The sequence below is a fragment of the Castor canadensis genome, chromosome 19 (assembly GCF_047511655.1).
Source record: "Castor canadensis chromosome 19, mCasCan1.hap1v2, whole genome shotgun sequence".
Classification (NCBI taxonomy): domain Eukaryota; kingdom Metazoa; phylum Chordata; class Mammalia; order Rodentia; family Castoridae; genus Castor; species Castor canadensis.
In genome coordinates this window covers 40,107,817-40,128,786 of record NC_133404.1, presented here as the reverse complement: position 1 = coordinate 40,128,786, position 20,970 = coordinate 40,107,817, and the positions used below count along the sequence as shown (strand labels likewise).

At 41.6% G+C, this 20,970-nt stretch overlaps 1 protein-coding gene across 5 annotated transcripts in view; it reads left to right on the top strand.

Moving 5' to 3' along the window:
• Positions 1-20,698, top strand: part of Ntrk3 (neurotrophic receptor tyrosine kinase 3) — a 378,049-nt gene extending 357,351 nt beyond the window's left edge. For 2 of the 5 annotated variants that reach the window (XM_074061746.1, XM_074061743.1), the window contains 3 exons: positions 472-630; positions 3,718-10,090; positions 10,177-20,698. In XM_074061746.1, coding sequence (XP_073917847.1) covers positions 472-630; positions 3,718-3,903 — 345 coding nt within the window. In that variant the 3' untranslated portion in view covers positions 3,904-10,090; positions 10,177-20,698. Of the gene's footprint in view, positions 1-471; positions 631-3,717 lie in introns of all 5 variants that reach the window. The other 3 variants (XM_074061742.1, XM_074061740.1, XM_074061741.1) reach the window with 3 other exon arrangements.
• Positions 20,699-20,970: the final 272 nt, after the last annotated feature.

Here is a 20,970-nt window from a genome sequence, read left to right as displayed (position 1 = left end):
AATTTCACAGTTCTATATACTAGACACCAGTGGAGTGGACTATGCCTTCCTCACCTTGACCAAGGAGTCTCACTAGATGTCTGTGAAGACTCTGATACCTGGTGGCTTGCTCAGTGACAATGCTGTCATTCCATTGGGCTTTCCCTTAGGAAGGACAACTTTTAGGATTTTACTGTAGCAGAGTCTGAAACCTTCTCTGTCACTTCAGATCAACTTGTGATCCTTCCTCACACTCAGTGTTCAGGAACCTCAGTCCCCTCAGGTGTTATCTCTAAATGCTACTGTAGCTGCTTCCAGGGTCCTAGTCAAGCTATCAAGAGTCCTCACTCACCCTCTGACACAAGTTGCATAAAGTCGTGGCCATGTTAGCACCCGATGCATGGAGTGCACTCATGTATGAAGAGCACAGACAGAGGTAACGCATTCTGGCCACTGGATCACTCTGTGGGCCTCTGTGTTGACCCCTTCTAGGTAGGAGGACAGACCATGCTTCCCATCCGCTGGATGCCCCCTGAAAGCATCATGTACCGGAAGTTCACTACGGAGAGTGATGTGTGGAGCTTCGGGGTGATCCTTTGGGAGATCTTCACCTATGGGAAGCAGCCATGGTTCCAGCTCTCAAATACAGAGGTAAAGAAAATGGGGAGGGAACATTGGAATCTTGACGTTAGGGAAAGACTGATACGAGACATCTAGGGGCAGGAATTGGGTGTAGTGCCCATCAGGTAGGCAAGCAGAGTGAATGTAGGCACATGCAGTGGGAGAAAGCTTCATAGTGGGTAAAAAAACCTGTAACTGTAGGAAATGTGATATAATTATCAGAAGAGCATGAAATCAGATGTCTAAATTGAGACACAAGTCACAGTTCTGTTTATTCTGCTACACTTAAAAAAATGACAAATGTTTCATGAAGACAAAAATTAAAACAAAGAACAACTATGAGTATTTCAATTGTGCCATCTTGTGGGAACACCTGCTCTTAGTATGTCCAAATAATTTGGGCCCCCAAAGGTCTTAGTCATGGTAGGTCTTGGGATATACAGGATGGTGAATGAAGAATGTTAATTTCCTATCATTGATAGGGCTATATGTAGACTTCTAGGAATGAAATAAGTAATAAGAATATATATAATGATAGCCACATGTATTTATAATATTACTTTACAGTAACAATTTAAAATACTAGTCATTTAAGTTCAGTAATAGCTAACATTTAGCACCATGCACTTTCCTAAGTACTTTAGCTCTAGTAACTCAGTAATTGCCACAAAACACCTGTTAAGACTCAGGATCAGGACAAAGGAAGGGTAACTATTTGGGATCCTCAGAGTAGACTGGCTAGGGTCTCAGAGGTGAAAGCCACCTGGAGTGGTTAGTCCTAGGACTCTTCTGCCTATCAAGATATTCCAAAGCCCATGAAGACATTTCTCAGTTCTGTGTAGATCAAGGGACTGCTGTGTGGTTCTCAGACAGTAAGGGGCTTGGCCTCCCATACCACAGAAGCTACAGAAAATTGCACTTTTTTTTAATCTTCTGTTTTCTGAGAAACTGTAAATACTGGTGCCATTTTCTATTGAAATCTTATTTTAGTAGTCAAGAAAATGTCTTTCTCTTGGAAGCTATGTTCATCTCTGATCTCCTATGTCCTGAGTACTTAATAAGTAAGTTTCAGAGACTGAAAAGTAGGCTTTTTTTTTCAGTACTGGGGACTGGGAGTTGAACTCATGGCCTCATTCTTGATAGGCAGGTGCTGTACCCTACAGGCCACCAAAGCATTTCATTAAATCTGTAATATCTTACCATTCACAAGCTCAATGAGGCCTGACCACATTTCCCAAAGAAGGACAAAACATTTTTTTACAACTTTTTAAAATAAGGAAAGAACCCATTTGTTATGTTATTTTAAAAAATTGTTAGTTTTCCCAGGCAATGGGACACACACACACACACATACACACACCACACACACAGAGGCATATGTACTTATGCATGTACCTGAACAAAGCCTCTATGTAGTTTGATAGGCCAAGAAAAGAAGATCCTCTGGACTGTGAGTATTTACTGATCTTAGATGAATGCTTGTCCTGGATACCTGAGCTGCCTCAGAGTAGCTAACAGGGTATTTGCCGTCTCATTTGAGACTGCCTGGTGGGTCCCTGACCTTGAAGGCAGGCTTCCCACCCCCAGCCATCTCCCCTACTCCACCCACTGAAGCACTAATAAGGAGTCTCCCTATGGGGTTTGACAACCTGGACATTCCCACATTAGAAGAGCATGACTGAGGGCTTTTGATCTTAGGTCAGCAGTTGCTATTACAGTTTGAACCGGATTCTTTTTCATGTATGTGAAGGCAATAGAGGAACAGAGGTGGAAATGGGGAACATAAGCAGTTGAGACCTACCAGGCTGGTGAAGCAACAAGCCTACTGGGTTGACACAGCAATGGCTCCACAGGCCACTCATGGTTAGGGTAATGTGATACAACACCGAGGGCAAGGCACTGTTAAGCAGCAAGAAAGAGAGAGAGAGAGAAAGAGAGAGAAAGACAGAGACAAGTTCTTTTGCCCAATTAAATACTGGTTAATCTAGGTAGAGAAGAGAAATACTTATACAGCTACTGAAGTAGACATTATTTTTATCATCACAAACCAATCTTTAAAATGGGAAACAAGTTCAAAGTAACTAACTTGCTTGAAGTTATACAGTGGTAAAATTAAAAGTTAAAACTAACCTGAAAATTAGAAGATAAAGTGTTGAAAATTTTCATATCAGTTTCAGTAGTGTCTGGGATGGGAGTGTAGCTTAGTGGTAGAACTTAACACATGTGAGACTCTGGGTTCAATCCCTAGCATTTAAAAAAATACTGTCTCTGAGGAACTGAAATGAACCTCAAACCACAGACTTGGTCCTAAAGTGGCCTTCTGGGGTTGATCCAGTCATGCATTGTGTTTTCCATACACCTATGACCACCCCTTCAATATATTGAGACATACAGTGCCTGTCTTGGTCTCATTTCTCTCCAAGGAAGGTGGTCAGGGCAAACACTTGATTCCCATCTTACAGGTGAGGCTGATAAGATCCCATGAGGTAAATGGACTTGCAATGGCCACCCAGTAGGTAGTGGCAGCCTCAGCAGTTAATCCTAGTATTAAAGATTTTTTAAAAAGTAAGATAGTCCAACGAGCAGGGGAGAATGGACCTCTCTGAGAAAGGGTGCTATGCTCAGAGGCAAGTGTGACCTATACAGAGGCTGTGACTGAGATGAGAGCTTGCCACAAAGTGGGAACTAAAGGGAAATAGACAGTCAGATGATGCACAGCAGCTTTAGGGGGTCTTCAGACATGAAGGCTAATGCTTGGGGAATGGACAGATTAGAAGCCAGTCTCTATCACCAAGTAAAAAAATGGATGCAAGTTAGTCAATCCAGGTGAGATTGAGGACTGCAGAAGACTGACGTAAAATGGAAGAATATACTGAGGAGTCAATGTCAATGTGGGCCTGGGGCAGCAGCCTGTGAGTTCACTGCCCCCATAACCTACGCACAGGCAGACAAGAGAGTCAGGGCTGCCTCCTGCCCAGCCTCCAGTCTGTGCTTGTGGCTACCTTGGCTCTACACTGAAGCTAATCAATGAAGTTGTTGCGTTTTTCTGGGCAGGAGCCTCAAAGCCAAGGCTGAGTTTTTGATGTAACTTCCTTGTTTTTTTCCCCACTCTTGCAGGTCATCGAATGTATTACCCAAGGTCGTGTCTTGGAGAGGCCCCGAGTCTGCCCCAAAGAAGTATATGATGTCATGCTGGGGTGCTGGCAGAGGGAACCACAGCAGCGACTGAACATTAAGGAGATCTACAAAATCCTCCATGCACTGGGGAAGGCCACCCCAATCTATCTGGACATTCTCGGCTAGTGGTGGCTGCTGTTTAAGAATTTATACTCCTCTCTCCCTGCCTCACTTCTTCCTTTACCACCTCACAACTCCTTTCTTTCATCTTTGACTGAAGCGAACATCTTCATATAAACTCAAGTGCCTGCTACACATACAACACTGAAGAAAAAAAAGAAAGAAAGAAAAAAAAACCTTGTAAGGCAGTTTGACACACACACACATATATATATTTATATATCTAGCTATCTATCTATATCTACAGAGAAATAGCTTCTCTATAAAGAGAGAAGCTGCTGATCCAGACAACCGTAAGACTGAAAGAACTCAGAAAATCTTAACTGTTACTATGAACGCAAATGAAATTCCCTTGAGGAAAGCTGTGGCCCACGCTTCTTCAGCTCTGGAGTTTCTGGGCAGAAGACCTTGACCTGGCAGACAGACAATCTTCGCTTTGGGACAGGAGGAGCCAGGGTGGTGCGCGCACACGGCTGCACAGGCGCATGCGCAGACCGCATCCACTGTGCTCAGGAAGGCAATGACACCGGCAGTTCAGGGCCCTTGGGAATGCCTCACATCTGTCCTGACGTTTGCCTCTACTCCTTTCCTCCTTTCTGGCACTTCGAGACAATTTTCTAATTTGTCCGTTCAACAAAGTATAGTATATGCTATTGGTAATCAATGATGGTACCTACGGGTAAACACTGGACAAACAGCAACACGAGATCATGGCAACAACAGACCCTTTCCCTTCTGGGTGAAAACCATACTCCAGCTCCTTACTAGATGGGAAAGGAGTGTGCTATTCTAGCCTCTGAATTTGAAGAACTGGACTTTCTGGACTTACAGAACCACAGAAGATAAAACAGCTGACACTTGAACCCTAACAAGGCACTGCCACCCACTCGTTCCATCATTGGAATGATTCCTTGGTCCCACCTTCCATTTTTCAGGCCCTTGGGAAATTTGGGGGCTAAGAAATAGGTTCTTGTTGTCAGCTAATGTGATACATCAGGCTTCAGGGTTCTAATTGCAAAAGACTTAGTTGCTTATTGGTCACTATTAGGTATGCCCCCTGGGTCCTCTCTGTTTCTCATCTTGGTCCCCAAGGTCCCAACCCCACCTCCTGGGCCTGGGTGAACCCCATTGCCAGGGAAGGAATCCAAGTTTAGTGAAAGCTTGGGTCAGTAGCTTGGGCAAAAGCCAGCAGGGAAGAATCTACTTGGCACCTGCTCCAGGCCCCTTGGCATTCTCCTCATATTTCCAGTCCATGGGAGGATTGATGCATCTGCCTTTGAGCTGTTGTGAAAAGGCAGAGACTGAGAAATGGCTTTTATGGTCTGGGGTTGGGGGGAGGGGCTGAAGCTTCTCTGGGAGATGTCCAATGAGTGGCCAGTGCCACAGACTTGGCATCTTAATGAGAACTGAGCTCTAACCAGGGAGTGAGAATGAAGCATCTGGACTGGGGCCAGCTCCCTCTGCCCCATCACCAGGGGAATCACTGCCTTCCCTGCTGTGCCAAGGACCAAAAAGGGCAAATCTCTAGTCCTCCCTTAGACATGAAAAGGAAATGTCTGTGGAAGCCAACAGCCTGACTGCACTGAGCCCTCCTGCTGGGGAAGACAGGATGTACCCTTCCAAGGGCACCTGGCCCTGCCACCCCACACCAAGCACAGAGCTACCTAATGGACTGAGTTTTTCTTAACTGAAGCCTCCTGGGAGCCTCTGACTTACCCCTTTCCCTGTCAGCTGAAGGGACTGTGTGCAGCCAGGATGTTCTGGGCAGCTGAAGGCAGCTGAAGTGTGGGCATCCCTGTGTGGGGTTTAGGACTGAATTATGTGATTGTGGTTTTGCTTCTTTTTAGACTCACAAACGTTTTTATTCAAATAGAAAAGAGCTGTGCTCAGATTGTAGCCATGGTTGGGATTCAGGGATCAACAAGTCTGCTCAGCTGGACTGGGAGAAGAGCCGGGTATAATGGAAATTCAGTATGGGTTTTCTCACTGTGCTGTATTCCTAGCCCCTGAAGACTTTTGGGGAAAGCGCTCAGATTGACTGTTTCAAGGACACCCTTTGTTACCTTGTGGCAATTACTTCTATTATTATTCCCCTGAGGCCCTTGGTCTGCACTTGGGCTGTGAATGCTTGGTGTGGAACTGCAGAGTCTGGTTTTGATCTGGGTAACTAAGGGAAAGGCATTCAGGGAGAGAATGACCTGGAGGGGGCTGAGGGAAATTGTCTTTGCTTAGAAGGGATGCCCAAGGCTCCTGTTGCTGCCCTTTTCTCATTTCCTCTCCCAAACAGACACTGGGTGGCTTTGATCTTCTTGGCTGTGTGTTTTTAAAACCTCTTAGTCACTGATGGGCTGAGAAGAAGGGGAGAAGAAGTAGGTTGGAGGGTGGAGTACAATTGAAAATGAAGAATGTGCTAGGGTTTCAACTCAGGGCACCAAGTTATCATGGCCAAAGGAAAGAAGGCAATTCCTTAGAGAACAAGGAGAACTGAGGTGACTGAACCTGTTAACTTGCCCTCATCTTAGTCCCACAGGCCTGCATGTTGACACTGGGACCATGTCTTGCCATGTCTGCTATAAGCAGATATGTATGTAAGAGTACGCGAGAGAGGGTGGTGGAGTCAGGGCAAAGAGAGAGATCCTCCTTTCTTTCTACCCTTGCTGTCTTCACTCTGTACATGTTAATCTTTCCATGTTAACCTTGGCAGGTTAAGAAAAATGGAGCATAAAGGAGGCAGAGAATAGGGTTGTGGAAACTGAATGTGTATTCTAGTGTGGTGCAGTGCTGTCTTACTCCTCCTGTATTGGGACAGGGCTGGTAAGACTTGCTTCACTGTGTCTTTGTTTCCCCATCTGCAAAATAAGGGATCCTTGCTAAACTCTGGCCTCATTCTAGCTTTGAATTCTAAGATTCTAACGATGTTGAGTTGCTGTGTCACTCTGGAATGCCTGGATAGCCCTCCTTAAGTCTTGTGTACGTAGAAGGCAGCTGCCTCAGGATGTACCAAGCTTGAGCCGGGTTGATCCCAATAAGACAGTCTCTCCCCTTTTGTACTTGTGTCACAATGAGTGAAAGTCTGGAGTATCTGAAACTACACTAGACCACAGGGGAGCATTTGATCTCATTCCCCATCCTAACCTTCCTATTTACCAGAAAAGCAACTATTGAAGAGTTTATTTATTTATTTATTTATTTTTAAGGAACTAATATGGTTAAATAGTACTGAAATGACATCCTATCATATAATGAGACCAATCCTGTCTACTTTACTTTCATCCCTCCCCCACCCCAAACAATCTATAGTTCAAAAGACTATACCAGATTGACTCTGAAAGCTTAAGTTGAAGCAAACTCTATTGTGACCATTGGTGGATGTTCCAGGAAATCCAGGCTGATCATCCTCTTGTGGACTGAGGAAGAGTGACTTTCTGTTGGATGTCCAACTTGGAGCAGGGTGCAATGGCCAAAGTCCTCCCAGTTTTTCTTTGCTTTGGACATGAACCAAACACTGCCCTCTAATTATATCTCTGAACTGTGAGTGGACCTTGGAGGTCACCAAGCCTCTTCTAGTCAACAGACAAAGAACTTGGTGCTTCTTCCACTTAGCAGATCATGCACAAATTATGTCTGGAGAGAGGCTTCCCTCTGGAAGCAAAAGCTCCTTGGTCTTTCTGGGTACAAGTTGAACAGCAGTAAAGTTCTCTGGCGATGCTTACTTTGTGGAATACACTAGTGCAAGTATTTCTGGTGCTAAATACTACAGAAACCAACATCAACAGAGAAGCTGTCAGCCAGTTTCTGGGGCTGCATGGCACTGAACTCAGGAGTAACTGAGTCAGCCATGCAGGAGAATACAGGGTAGATTAGAAAGACCATCAGAATTCCTGGCTTTGCTCTTAGCTACCCTGGTGATTAACTAAGTCAGCTAATCTTTTAGATGATCACATTTCTTGCCTGAGACACTTAAGAGGATGTAATTGATATTCTTAGAGTCCATTTCAGGTTAAAAAAAAAAAAGCTGTTCAAGTCTTATCTACTTTTTAAAAAACCTTGTTTGTTAAAAGCAAGAGATAAAATGAAAGGTAAAGAGGGAAAGGTAGAAAAGTTACCAATGGCAGAAGAGAAATAGAGAAGGCAGTAAGAAGTTTAGCAACTGGTAGGTTTGAGGGCCATTGGAGCAGGGAGCCAGACAGACAAGACAGGGACAGATGTTTGCATTCTTCAAGGCAGACAGATTTTCACCAGGTGACCTTCCTCAATGAGTCATCTTTGCCATTCAACACTGATACACACACCCAAAATTGGCAGATTCTATTGCAAAATATGGAGACAGGCCCAACCACCTCTCATGTAGGCCATTACTGAAATCTGAACTCTGGGTCAAAAGCCAAGAGATTTTTAACCTTAAATGCTAATTGTGAAAGACTAAGATACTAGAAAGAGGGCACTTGAAGGTGTAGATTCTTGACCCAAGTCCTTCTCTATTCAGGAATGAATTTCCTTGTTCTTTTCCGAACCAAAAAGCAGCAGTATAATCTTGGAGATGAGGTGCTGTTCAGACAATGAGCAGGCAGGATACTTGGGTCATCTCAGTGCTTTGCTTAGTCTAAGGCCTGGTAATATCTATAGATGTTTCCTGAATGAACCGATGTGCCAGCAATCCAGAGAGCTGCCCTCAAACACTCCTGAGATGTCTGTTGTCTGCTTTGGTTTGGTAAACAGCCAATGGTATTTGCCATAAAGCAAAGCAAAGCATCTTCAGGCAAGACCTTGAGTCCTATAGTCACTGATCATGAGTCCCCAGTCTCTGCTGCTATAATACCAAATAAATTGTCTCAGCCAATAGTTAAAAGGCTTTAAAGGGAAATTCCAGGTTTTGGTGTCATTATTCAAACAACAGTGTAGGCTTTAGAAAATGTTTTGGGATTGCTTGAACATCACTGGGAGGATCTTCCTAAGGGAAGTATAGGCATATGTACGTTGTGTGCTAATATGTATGTATTTAATGGAAATGGCTAGAGTCAGCAAGTGGGTTCTAATTTGGGGTTCTCTTTATACCTTACATTTCTTGGTGATGAGAAGTCCGGAGATGGACTGGTTCCAGAGACATTCAGAAAGGTTCTGATGGGAAATCTATCATCTTGTAAAAGCTTGATCATTTGGTGCTCCATGAATTAAATTATGTTGAAAATAACATCTGAGCATCTGAAAATCATTCTTCCTGGCTTTCTGATAAATTACCGCACAGGAACCATTTCTACTCTACCTTGCTTGGGGATGATGCTGCCAGCACTGCAGATAGAACCTTTGCTCCCAGGAGGAATGGAACTGAGAGAATGATAATTGGTCACTCTTTCGGAAAGTCACCTGTGACCAAATGTGCTGACTGCAGTGAATATTTGTTACTGCACTGGATGTTAGGACTTTTGCTCTGAGCATGGGTGACTCTACCTTAGGGACCTGACTCTTGGCTTCTGACAGGGATTCTGTTTGGTGCATTTCCACAAACACAGTTTCTTTGCTTATAAAACATTTATACTTTACAACAAGAAATGTCTCTGACCCAACTCTCAATGTGCCAGCCAACATAGTTTTTGTGTGAGATCTGTGGAGATTAGAGGCTTCTTAAAAGTACTTGGAATTCTTGACCAAGCTAATAAAATTCCATCCCCTTTTAGCGAACTACTAAGTTCCAAGTTTAAAACAGGTCCTGGCTTGAAATTTGAAGTAGGGAACAATGTCTTAAACCAATGAACTAGGCACTTTCTCTTTCATATAGAGGAGACAGGACAGTAAATTTTGTTAATTTTTCCTAAACAGCCAGGAATCTATTGATTTGTGTGTAGTGCCGTGGTTCCAGTACATAGCATGAAAGAAATATTTCCAGGTAACAAAGCTAGAAGTTTCTAAGAGAAACTACATCAAGATAACATAAACAAGGAAAGGCCTATTGAATTTCTGCTTCCAAAGAAGTGCCTTAGGCACTCAGGTCTTGTTTTTTTTGTTGTTGTTGTTTGTTTATTATACTATGAGAGGATTTGTTTTCTTCTCATTTTAGGCAATGAGAAATTTAGTCATCCTTTCTGCAAGGCCAAAGTTGGATTAAAAGCCCAGATATGCACTGTGCACTTGACATTCTTTTGGATCTGGTATCCCTAAAAGTCAATGAGAAACATGAATGGTCAATCTAAGCCTGGTAATTATTCTTGCATTTAAGAATAGTTCATGTGAGTTATATATATATTTTAAAAACCTCTAATTTTGTCATATATTATATGGCAGGACATACTCAAAGTTTTTTCCCGGAAGATCAATCCATGGTCCATCACCTCTTACAGCTACCTGCTATGTACCTGATGTCTCCAAACTTACCTCTGGGATGAAGACATAAACCTGGTCCAAGTGATTTGATTTCTGCTGTCCGTAGGAGAAGAGTAAATTTCAGTAGAGAGAATTTTCTTTCATTTTTTTTCTTCTTTTAGCGTTTTCCTTTTGGTTCTTATCCTCCTGCTTCTATGGGACAAGCAATTCAGCTTCTTGAACTCCTAAAAGTCTTAATACAAGGTGAATCCCAGGACCACAAACAGTTTGGACTTCAAACAGAGAGAAAATTGTGCTGAATGATTCAGCAGACAAAGCAGAAAACCTTCATTTTCTACAGGCTGGATGGAATTGACTGTTATAGTAAGACTTCTGAAGGAGCCCTGCCCTGGAGTAATTTCAGTGCTGTTGGACAATGTTGACATCTAGATTAACCTCAGTGCAGAAATTTTACTGCAAACCTCATTGAGATGCATGTGGTGTGTCTCCATCAGTCCTATCTGAAGCCCTCAGTGGCCCACTGACAGCAAACCCCTGTCCCTTCCCCCATTCTTGCTCTTACAGTCCATGAACTTTTAGCTTTCAGGAGCAGAGAGACTATGGCTGGCCTCCGAGCCTAAGAGAGGGAGTTTTGACTACAGTGACTACAGTGCTCAGTCAGAGCAACAGTGGGTGTCATCATACTGGTTTTCCCCTGAGGGGACTGCAAATCAAGACATGAAAGCCACTCTGTTGATGATAAACAGTTTTGCAGAGCATAACTCCAATTTGCACAAAATGAATGGCTTATAAAGAATTAGTTAGTTAGCCCTGCTCTGACCCTCTCAGTCCTCCATGGCTTGTTGTGAGTCCCAGATGCAACAAGAGAGTGATGGCAGCCAGGTGGAGCAGTTGGATTTTGATAGACAAGGGGAGTCCTCTGTGAAGGTATTTCCTTTGGTCCTTACAAGAGAGGCAGCTCCTATTCCTTTTTCTCCTAGGTGGGGCAGACAATGCAGCCTTCTTCTAAGCAGTAGCTTGTTAGCCCTCTTCTTAAGATATGGTAGGTTCCAGAAAGAATCAAACCCCCTGTGACTCACTCTGTGATGCGTAACCACTGGATGAAAACCTAAAGTGGGGATCGAAACTTCTCTTCAAACTTGAGCCATGACTTGCATCACAGTTTGGAGAAAAGGCCTTCCATTTAGCTTTGGCCACCTGCAGACCCTGCATTGTTGCTTGACATGATCACAGGCATTTTGGAAAACTTACCTCAGGATTTTCAAATACTTTACCCGAAACAAATTTCTCTGCAGTTTTACCGATTTGGATTCCCTTTAAAATTATTCTTCCTACTTTGCCTCTCATCTTTAATATGACTAATAAGAATCTCCTTATATGTTCTTAGACATTTCCATAGAACAGTGGAAAGTTTCCAGCCAAGGACACATGTTTACTACTGGTAAAATAGATTTCCGAAGTGATGTAGCAATCATACAGAGGCAATCTTGACTTTATTTAAAAGCAGTTATCTGTGATGTGTTTATTCTAGGTCCTCAAGCTCACAGAGTACAAACTACATTCATTTTAAAATTATTTATATTATATACTCATTCATGTGGACAGATAGTCACACACATGTACACCAGTGCTTCAGTGATTCTATTGGTGTACCGACCATGGTGTCTTGTTTGTGTCATTTCCATCCACCCCTGTGTGCCACATGTTCAAGGACATCACGTGTATGGTTTCTTAGCTGCAGTTCACCTCTATTTTTATTATCAACACACCATTTGGCTTTTTGTACTTTGCATCATTTATGAAGTTGGAGCTTTTTTGATGGAGAACAAAATCCTGAGATTCTCAAAATTTTCATATTGAAAGGCAGGGCTACTTATGTTTTTTTTTTTTTCAGAAACCAAAACCAAACTGAACCTTGGTTCAGATTTTATTTATTAATTTTCTTGAGGGGAGGGGTAATAATACCCACTGAAAGGCATTATAAATTCTAAGTGCAAAAATAAATGTGAACTGGTTCAAGATTATTGAACCTGTCTTTGGCTGGCAATGGTTTGTCACACATAAAACTCAAACACTCCAACCTGCACAGCAACATGAAGTGAAAGGGTTAGTATGGGGCATGGGACGAGCATTGGGCTAGAAGTAAGCAGAAGGGGGCTGTCTGGAGTGGGTATTACCTGGCTAGGTGACTGTGCATAATTAAATGGGCCAAGGTAAGAATATCCTTAGTGGAACGTGAGCAGCTGGCTTTCTTATCCACCATTCTAATCAGTTACTATATCTTATCAAGTGTCCCTCTAGAGCAAGCTTTTAAACATCTCAACTCTGAAGAGAGTCATTTTGGTCTTGTGTTCAGGTTAGCCCTTGCAACCCTCTTATGGTACTCTTCAAACTCTGAACTCTTTCTGTATGCCCTGCTCCCCACCCCACCTCTAAAAAGGCAAGGAGATTCCCCACTGGTTCATTTCCCCCTTACCTAGTTTGAGCATCAACCACACTTGTGATTTAGTCTAGGTTTTTGCAGAAAGAAACAAGCTGCTCTCCCAGCCATCCCTCAGTCCCTTTCCAGCTCCGTGGACTAAGTGATTAACTCCTCATTAGTGCCCCATCAGTTGGTTTTGCCCAAGGGACTCTGGGACAACAAGCTTATAATATGCCTCAGTCTGTCTTTTTGATGTCCTCTCATCTTTCTGGCTTGGTTAGGGAAGATGAGTCTTCCTGCAAACATGTTTTCTTTTACATTTCTCTCTCATGTTTCCCAACAGTTAAAGATACTTGCAACTACAACTTTTCAGTTTCTAGCCCCTTAAGAGCATGTGTGTACTTACTGTATCTCTGTGGACTAAGAGCTCTGTATGTCAGCCAAGGTTTATCTATTTCATGGAGTGGAGATGATAAGGACACAGATTTGGAGTGGCAGCTAAGCTTTGAGGGTAGGAATGGAGACACTTCTTGTGTTGTTTTGTTTCATATCAATTTTTTGCAATCAAAAGTAAAGAAAAAGCAACTCCATCTTGTATGATGAGAAAGTCAAAATATGTAAAGACATGTGTGCGACACACACATGCAGTCAGCTGAGCAGGTGTATCAGTTAACTTTTGGTACATCACAAATCACCCTAACACTTAGTGGCTTAAAACGATGACCATTTATTTGGCTCTTGATTCTGTGAGTTGGTAATTTGTGTTGGTCTCAGATAGTACTACTGGCCTTGCTTGGTTGGACTTCCAACACGAGGGTTTGAGATTTGCAATGTGTAAAAATGGAAGCTACCAAGGCTTCTTTGCAGCTGGACTCAAAAGTCCTGTATTTTTACTTATGCTGCATTTCACTGGTTAAAACAAATCATTGTTTTTTCTGTGGCAGTCCTAGGGTTTGAACTCAGGGCCTCTCACGCTTGATAAGGCAAGAGCTCTGCCACTTGAGCCGTACTCCAGAACTTTTGCTTTAGTTATTTTTCAGATAGGATCTGACATTTTTGCTTCATACTGGGATCATCCTATGATTTCTTATACCTGGGATTACAAATACATACCACCATGCACATCTTGTTTGTTGAGATGGGCTCTCACAAACTTTTTTGACCAGGCTGGGTTTGAATTGCAATCCTCCCAAGTAGCTGGAATTGCATCATGGACCTAAGGGCCCAGCCTGAGACTTTTACAATTAAACGAGATCTCTTAGTGATGTCACTGGAAAGGTTTATATTTGAAGGACAGAATTGAACCTAACATGCCAGGAAACAATGAGGGAGAGAGACTCACCTAACAGCTGAGAGACCAGATGTTATACTTGCCAAACCATGATGTACTAAGAGATGTTTCAACTCTGTCCCTTCAAAGACTCTGAAAAACACAAACATCCACACTTATTATTCAGAACAAATTCATCATGTCTGCCCCAGCCACCTTTAAAAAAATATCATTTTCTTCTTGTAACTTTGGGGACAGTTTAATACTATTTCTTTTCTTCATCCCTACTAATATTTTCAATGAGATTTCTAAATCTCTTTCACTTTTCCTTCTTATTTATTTATTTCTTCTTCTTATTGTTGTGCTGGGGGTACATTGTGACATTTATAAAAGTTCTTACAATATATCATAGTTGAATTCACTCCCTCCACCATTCTCCTCTATGCCCCCCTCCCCCATTCCTGGACTAGCATCAACAGGTCTCATTTTTCCACTTACACACAAATGTACATAATATCCATCAATTAACTCTCCCACACCCTTCCCTTGTATCTTCCCCCTCCCACTGGTACCAACTCCCAGGCAGGACCTGTTTTGCCTACATTTTTCCTTATAAAAGACTTCAGAATCTATTTTAAATGTTTTCTATGATTAAACGTCAAGACAGATTGTAAGTGGGGATACAGGACGAGGAGGTGGAGGTCTTGTGAGTTCCTGTTTTATGCTGAGTGACCTTTGGAAAAGACATTGTTTCCTCTGTGCCTCAGTTTTTTCTTCTACAAATGAGCGCAGCTAACAGCTTCCTGCCTGCCACAGAGGATTATTATGAACCCTAGGTGAGATCACAGCTGTGAAAGTGCTTTGTGGGCTACCTAGGGATTCACAGGTAAGGAGAGCCCACTCCTTGGGTGACCAGTATCCCACACAGTCTGCACAGTCTGGCTGGGCGTGGAGTTAGGTGGCTTTGGATATATGCTGTGTTTTGGGAGTGCCTTCCTTAAATACCTGCTGGTGTCTGAGTTCTACAGGTTTTTGTCATTATCATTTTTCCCTTTGAAAAATGATAGAAGTAGTGATGGAAAATGTCTTAAAAATACAAGCAGAAAGGTGATATTTTACACATTTGGCTCTGTCTTTGCAAAAGAACTGTTGGTAATTTTATTTTCAGGCTTGGAACCCTGAATATCTTGGAGCACAATGGCATCTCTTGGTACATGTAGCTCCTTACCACTCATTGTTGCTTTTATGAGGCTCCGTACACGTCAACAGAAAGCTTGGTAAAATGAGAGAGGATGAAGATTGTGGTATAAATTGGATGGTGAAACTAATCTCACAGGGACCATGGAGGTGATAATGATCTTGAAACATTCTAGATCCAGACTAGGGAAATAACCTTACGATGGAAGGAACTGAGAGAAAATGCTGATAGCCCGAGAACAGCAGATAGGTGTGAGTGGGACTCCCACTGAAGAATGGTTTTGACTGAAAATGAAACCCCTGACTATCCCTGAGGCCAGATCGCCAAGGTTACAGAACTGACATCATTTACAATCCCTAAAACAAAACAAAAAAAATCCTAGGTGTTTGTGACAGCTGCCCCTATTTTAAGTACCTTGGCATGGTGACTACCAGGCAAGTGAGAAATTTCAAGTTATCTCCCTTTAATTGCATGCAATCATTAGGTGTGATACATCTGACAAAATGCTCAGAATGGCTGTTTTTAATTTCTATAAAGGATTTTGATCACTTCAGAGAGAAATAAAGTGGAATATCCAGAATCCAAGAGAAATCCATAACTGTTTCACTCAAGTTCACACTATCACAGCTTCCCCTTTTTCTTTGTACCTTGGGCTCCATGTTTGTTTTTCTGATAAAGGAAAGTAGCCTCTCTGTTCTAGACCTTGGCTGGCTGATTTTTCCCCTGCAGTTGTCCAGGAGGCAGAAAGCATCCCAGCTTTCTTTGAAATGAGATTCCAAATTGGGTTATGTTTTTAAATCATGGTGTGAAATTGGAGAAGGTAACTTGTTTCAGGGCGATGTTTCATAATTCATTCTGCTAAATGTGAAGGACTGGGCTGCTTTGTAATGCTGTCAAGGCCTGCCTTGAACAAGTTGTTTCACTGTGCAACTTCACTGACACAAGACTGATTATTTAAAAATCTCAGAGGTATCATTTGAGAAATAACTCACTGTGTATGGAAAGTTTGATCCACTGTATTAACAGGAACAACAGGAACCTTTTCCAGTGCTTGTTTTCTTTCTCTTTTCTGAAAGTTTAGCCTTTTTTGGGAGGCCATTGGGATAGTTCCTTTCCAAGACTGGAGAAGATTGATTACAGTTCATGTCTAAAATCAAAGGCTCCCCTAAGCCCATTGGAGTTGGAGGCAATTCAAAATGACCCCTGTTATTTTTCTCATACCCCACAGCATCAAGGACCTTCTTGGTTATGGTTATGTACCCTGGTGGGTTTGCACAAGGGAATTGTCAAAATAAAAAGATAGCAAGCTAGGGCAAGAAAATTCTCATTTTGGGTGTGAGAGGAAAGTTCTCTCTGGCAAAGATTTGTGTACTGTTCACAGAAGAATTGGATTGCTTCAAAAGACAGTTTTACTTTTTTTGAGATTGTGGTGTGTATGTGTGTGTGTCTGAGGGGGTTGGAATCAGGTAAGAAATATTATTTATGAGTTTAGACTTTCTCGTGAGCACAGTAAAAACTCTGCTCAATTTGTCAGAATATGACAGAAAAATTAGGGTTGGAGATGAATTCAAAAGCCCATGCTTCAGTACAAGGTAAAGTTTTATCCAAACAGTTCCTTCAGAGACTTTTGACCATAGCAAACCAAATCAATCCCACATCTGCAATTTATATCAGGAAAGAGAAATTAGTACATAGTGTCTGCAGACTCTAATGCTTCATCTGATTAGAGGCTTCTCTTCCAAGGGCATATGGCTCTTGATTCATGCAAAGGGCTATGCCATAGAGCCTGAACAGAGATGTGGTTTGATTGAGCTACCTTATCAGTATTTTAACAATGCATTATTAATTCTGCCCCATAGAGTAGTTTCAGAGCTATTTTTATGAAATGATACAAATAAAAGAGACTTTTGGCATATGTTTTGAGGCCTGTCACTAAAGGTCAGCTTCTGCTAAAAAAATTAATAAATTTTTCAGCTTAGTAACTAGTTTCTGGCTTCATCCATCCTGGAATGAAAATTCTTCGTAATTCTTGAGTTTCTGTTTTCAGCACCAGGGACAGCAGATACCTCCTTCAATTGAACCAAAGTCTGCTATACTGATTTGAGTTTCCAGATAGGGAAAGGAAGACTTTTCCTTTACATGGAAGGTTTTATTCTTAAGTTCAGGTACTTACATATTTTATTTATTCCCAATCCTGGAATAGCTTTCATTTCCACAACCCCCCACCATACCCCCAGGCCTGGGTTAGCTGTTTTTGTCGTGTTCTTTACTTGGTACAAATAGTAGGGTTTGGACTAACATGCTCACTTCTCTTGGCTCAGAAGACTGGGAACACACTTAGATATCAGTGGAGGGGATACTTTGCGACAGTCATTCCCCTACAAAAAATATTCATTAGACACCCTTGACTTGTAAACTCCCAAATGGGGGAGTGCTTATTGGAAATTGCTTTCTTTTAAAAATTTTCTTCATGCTTTTTATGTTTGACTCAGTGTGAATATGGAGGTAATATTTCATGTGCTTGAGTGGAAGCTATGAACTTTGAGGGTGGAGTGGGACCCAGTGATGCCCTTCTTAGGCATTTTGGAAACTTTCAAAGGTTTATTGCTTTGAATCACAACATCCATTTTAAAAACTCTGAATGCTGCTCAGCAACAATTTTTTGCCTTAAACAATCACTGCAAGATTGCAAGTTGGCCCTTGTGGCTTTTTCTGGGCCAGATTAAAGTGCAGTACTGAAAAAATGACGGTAGCAGAAGCACATGTCACTCTGCTTTGTGACTGACCAGTTTTCACACAGCACAATGATACACAACTATCATTTTAGGAGCAACATTTTCTTATCTAATTGGTCGCATCCTGCCACTCATGTCAGGATGGGTCCTGTACTGAGAAGGCAAGACATTTACTGAAGCTTTCATCTTAAATGCTGTCTTCTACTTCACATGTGTTAGATAAACTCAATTTTGGCTGCCTCTGGATTATTCAAGGTTCTGAACACTCCACAATACCCTCTTTCTTCCTTCCTCCCCCAATGGTTGCCTATTATAATTCATACTATTTAGTGATAGAAGACCAAAGGGGGCTCCCTTTAAGGATATATGAGGTGGGAGAAGCTGGCCAAGCCAGGTGTCAAAAGATCAAGTAACTGTGACTTTTAACCTTGGAGTGGGTCTGGGGAGGAGCCAGTTTCTCTCCATTGCTTGTCCTCCCATTCTGGTGGTCATATTTGTCATGCAGAAGTGGACACAGCATAAGTTTCTCTAGGTTATTTGTCTGAAGATGGGGTGGGCAGGGTCAAAAATTCTCTGTTAGAGTCCTTTGGAATGGGGGAGCTTTGTTTTACATTTAAATCAATGGATAGTCTTAGTTTAGAAAGGCTATGTTCAGAAAGGACCAACAGCTATAAAAGAGCTTCATAACAGAAATTTTAGAACAGAGAAGAGTTACAAACTCACCATTCATGGAACAAATAATCCACTGACAAATGGAAAGGTGGTTTGAGTCTGAAGGTTTAGAGCAGGCACCTTTAGAAGTACAGGTGATGCCAATAGAAGCCACGGGAGGGAACAGACCCTCTTGTTAAATTCTATAAAGGTTCTCAGTACTTTGCTGAAAAATTCCTAAAAATTTCAAGGGTACTTCTAGAAGCCCTCTGCCTCTTTAGAGGCAAGCTCAGTGCTTTCTGGGTTTTTAAGGCGAATGCCCTACAAACACCAAAGTCTTGTATTTTCCACTCTCAGTCAGCACTGACTGTCCCAAGTGGAATTTTTTCCCTTCCCTAAGTGAAAGGGACTTGTTTTCAGGAGAAGTGTCCTTTAAACATCCAGCTAAAACTGGAGGTAATTTTTTGCATGAATGGCTTTTTACAGCTAGGTCTAAAGCAGAACAAAACTTGTATTAAACTAAGTGCTACTTTACATATCTTATTTCAAGGGAAATGAAGGATTTATTGCCGTGTAAATGATATACACTGATTTGTTTCCTACTGGACATTACATGTCCCTTTATCTTTAGGCTGATGTTGTGCAGCAAACTTTCAATACCTGGTAAATCAGATGGTACCTACTTCAGTGCACTAGTAGGATATTATGTTCTCCGACAGGAATTTTGCAAATGAAGTTTGGGTGCCATAGTGACTGATTTCCATCCCCTGCCCCTAAGCTTTCTGTACTAAATATCTGTAAAGTGATTATATCTTGTCTGATTCTATGTGTTTGTGTGTGTTTCCCAATGTCTGTATAAATATATTGGCAATCTGAAGGGTTAGTTGGATTATGGCAACTGGTGAACAATGGTGGGTGTTGAATATGGGACATGAGTTTTGGGTGCCCAACTGTTCTGGGGCCAAACTAATCTGCTCGCTGAGTGTAGGGGAGAAACAACAACAACAATGCAGATTGGCTTGGGAAAAGTTTAGCAATGGATACAGTATTGCCAAGTCCTGATTAACTGGTGAAGACCTGGACAGATCTTATGTAGTTTATTTTAATCTCAATTGATTATTCATCAGTTTTATTTTACAATAGAAATACTCCTTTGCGATGCTTGTTTTTCCCTCCAGACCACTGGAAAGTGTTAATTATGCCAGATTCCCAACATTTGGATCCCAAAGTTTTTTAATATAGTGACTATGGTTTTAGTAAAACTAGGTTTAACTAATAATACCACTCCCTTGATGTGCCATCTTTCCATTCTCTTCCTTTATGACAAATGAATCCATTGACTATGCTAACTTTATTGCATTCTGGCAAGTCTTGGAGAATCAATGCAGTTAATGACTACATTTGTCTTTAAAAGAGACATTCATGTTCCAAGTAAAAAATCTTACAGGATGTGTCTTTTATGCGGGGACTGGAGGGAAGTAACTTGGCAAGATGGCCCCAGGGTAGAGGGAATGTGTTCTCAGTTGATGTTAAGGGATGTGCTGAAAAGGCAAGTGCCCACCCTTTCTCTATTCCTTATCCCACCCTTCCTTCCACCTCAACCTCAAAAGAAAACAGAAAATTATTTTTTTAAACTGTATTAATAATTTATGTTTAATACAAAAGGATGATTTAATGGTATCACCAAAGGCCATTTCTCCCATTGTGCATGTCCTTCACTCTCAGCCTCCTACTGTCACCCCATTCTTCACCTCACACTTCCATCTCAAGGCAAACGTGTCTTCATTGGAATCTATAGGTGTTGGAGTTCCATGTGGGGACAGAGGTTTAACACCTTAAAACTAATGAAAACCAACCATTCTTCACTTTCAAATGGTTAATTACTACAAGAAGGTGAACTCTTTTCTTGGTTTTTGTTTAAAAACATTTTATACATATATATGTATATATGTGTGTGTATGTATCGACATATGTATGTATATGCACATGTACGTGTATATATATATGTATATATCCATCTCCAATATAAATATATCATATGTGAGAGTTGTAAATACTCCTTGCCATATGTCTGTCTTCCTCATAGTATCATATCTTCAGTGTTATGTTAACGACTCCATTTATTGATTGATGAAATTGTGTAGACCTGTATCTTCCTGACATAGTTTATGTAGGGTCTCTTCTCAAATAAAGTATAAAATAACAAAGCTTTTGGTTTGGATTCATTGTGTTGAATTTAAAGATAAGTTGAAAATTGGGCAAGTTGGAATGTTTGGAAAAATCATGGGATCTAAAATTATCTTGAGAACGGGAATCCTCTTTTGTGGTTGCTTTCATGATTTTAATGAAGCCCATACCGTGAATACTGGGTTGATAGGAGTGTTTCAAGAAGAGCATACATGCATTTTTGACTTAAAGCCCAAGGAAAACATTGAATATTTCCAACTATAGGTTATGATGAGGTCCTTTTATTTCATAT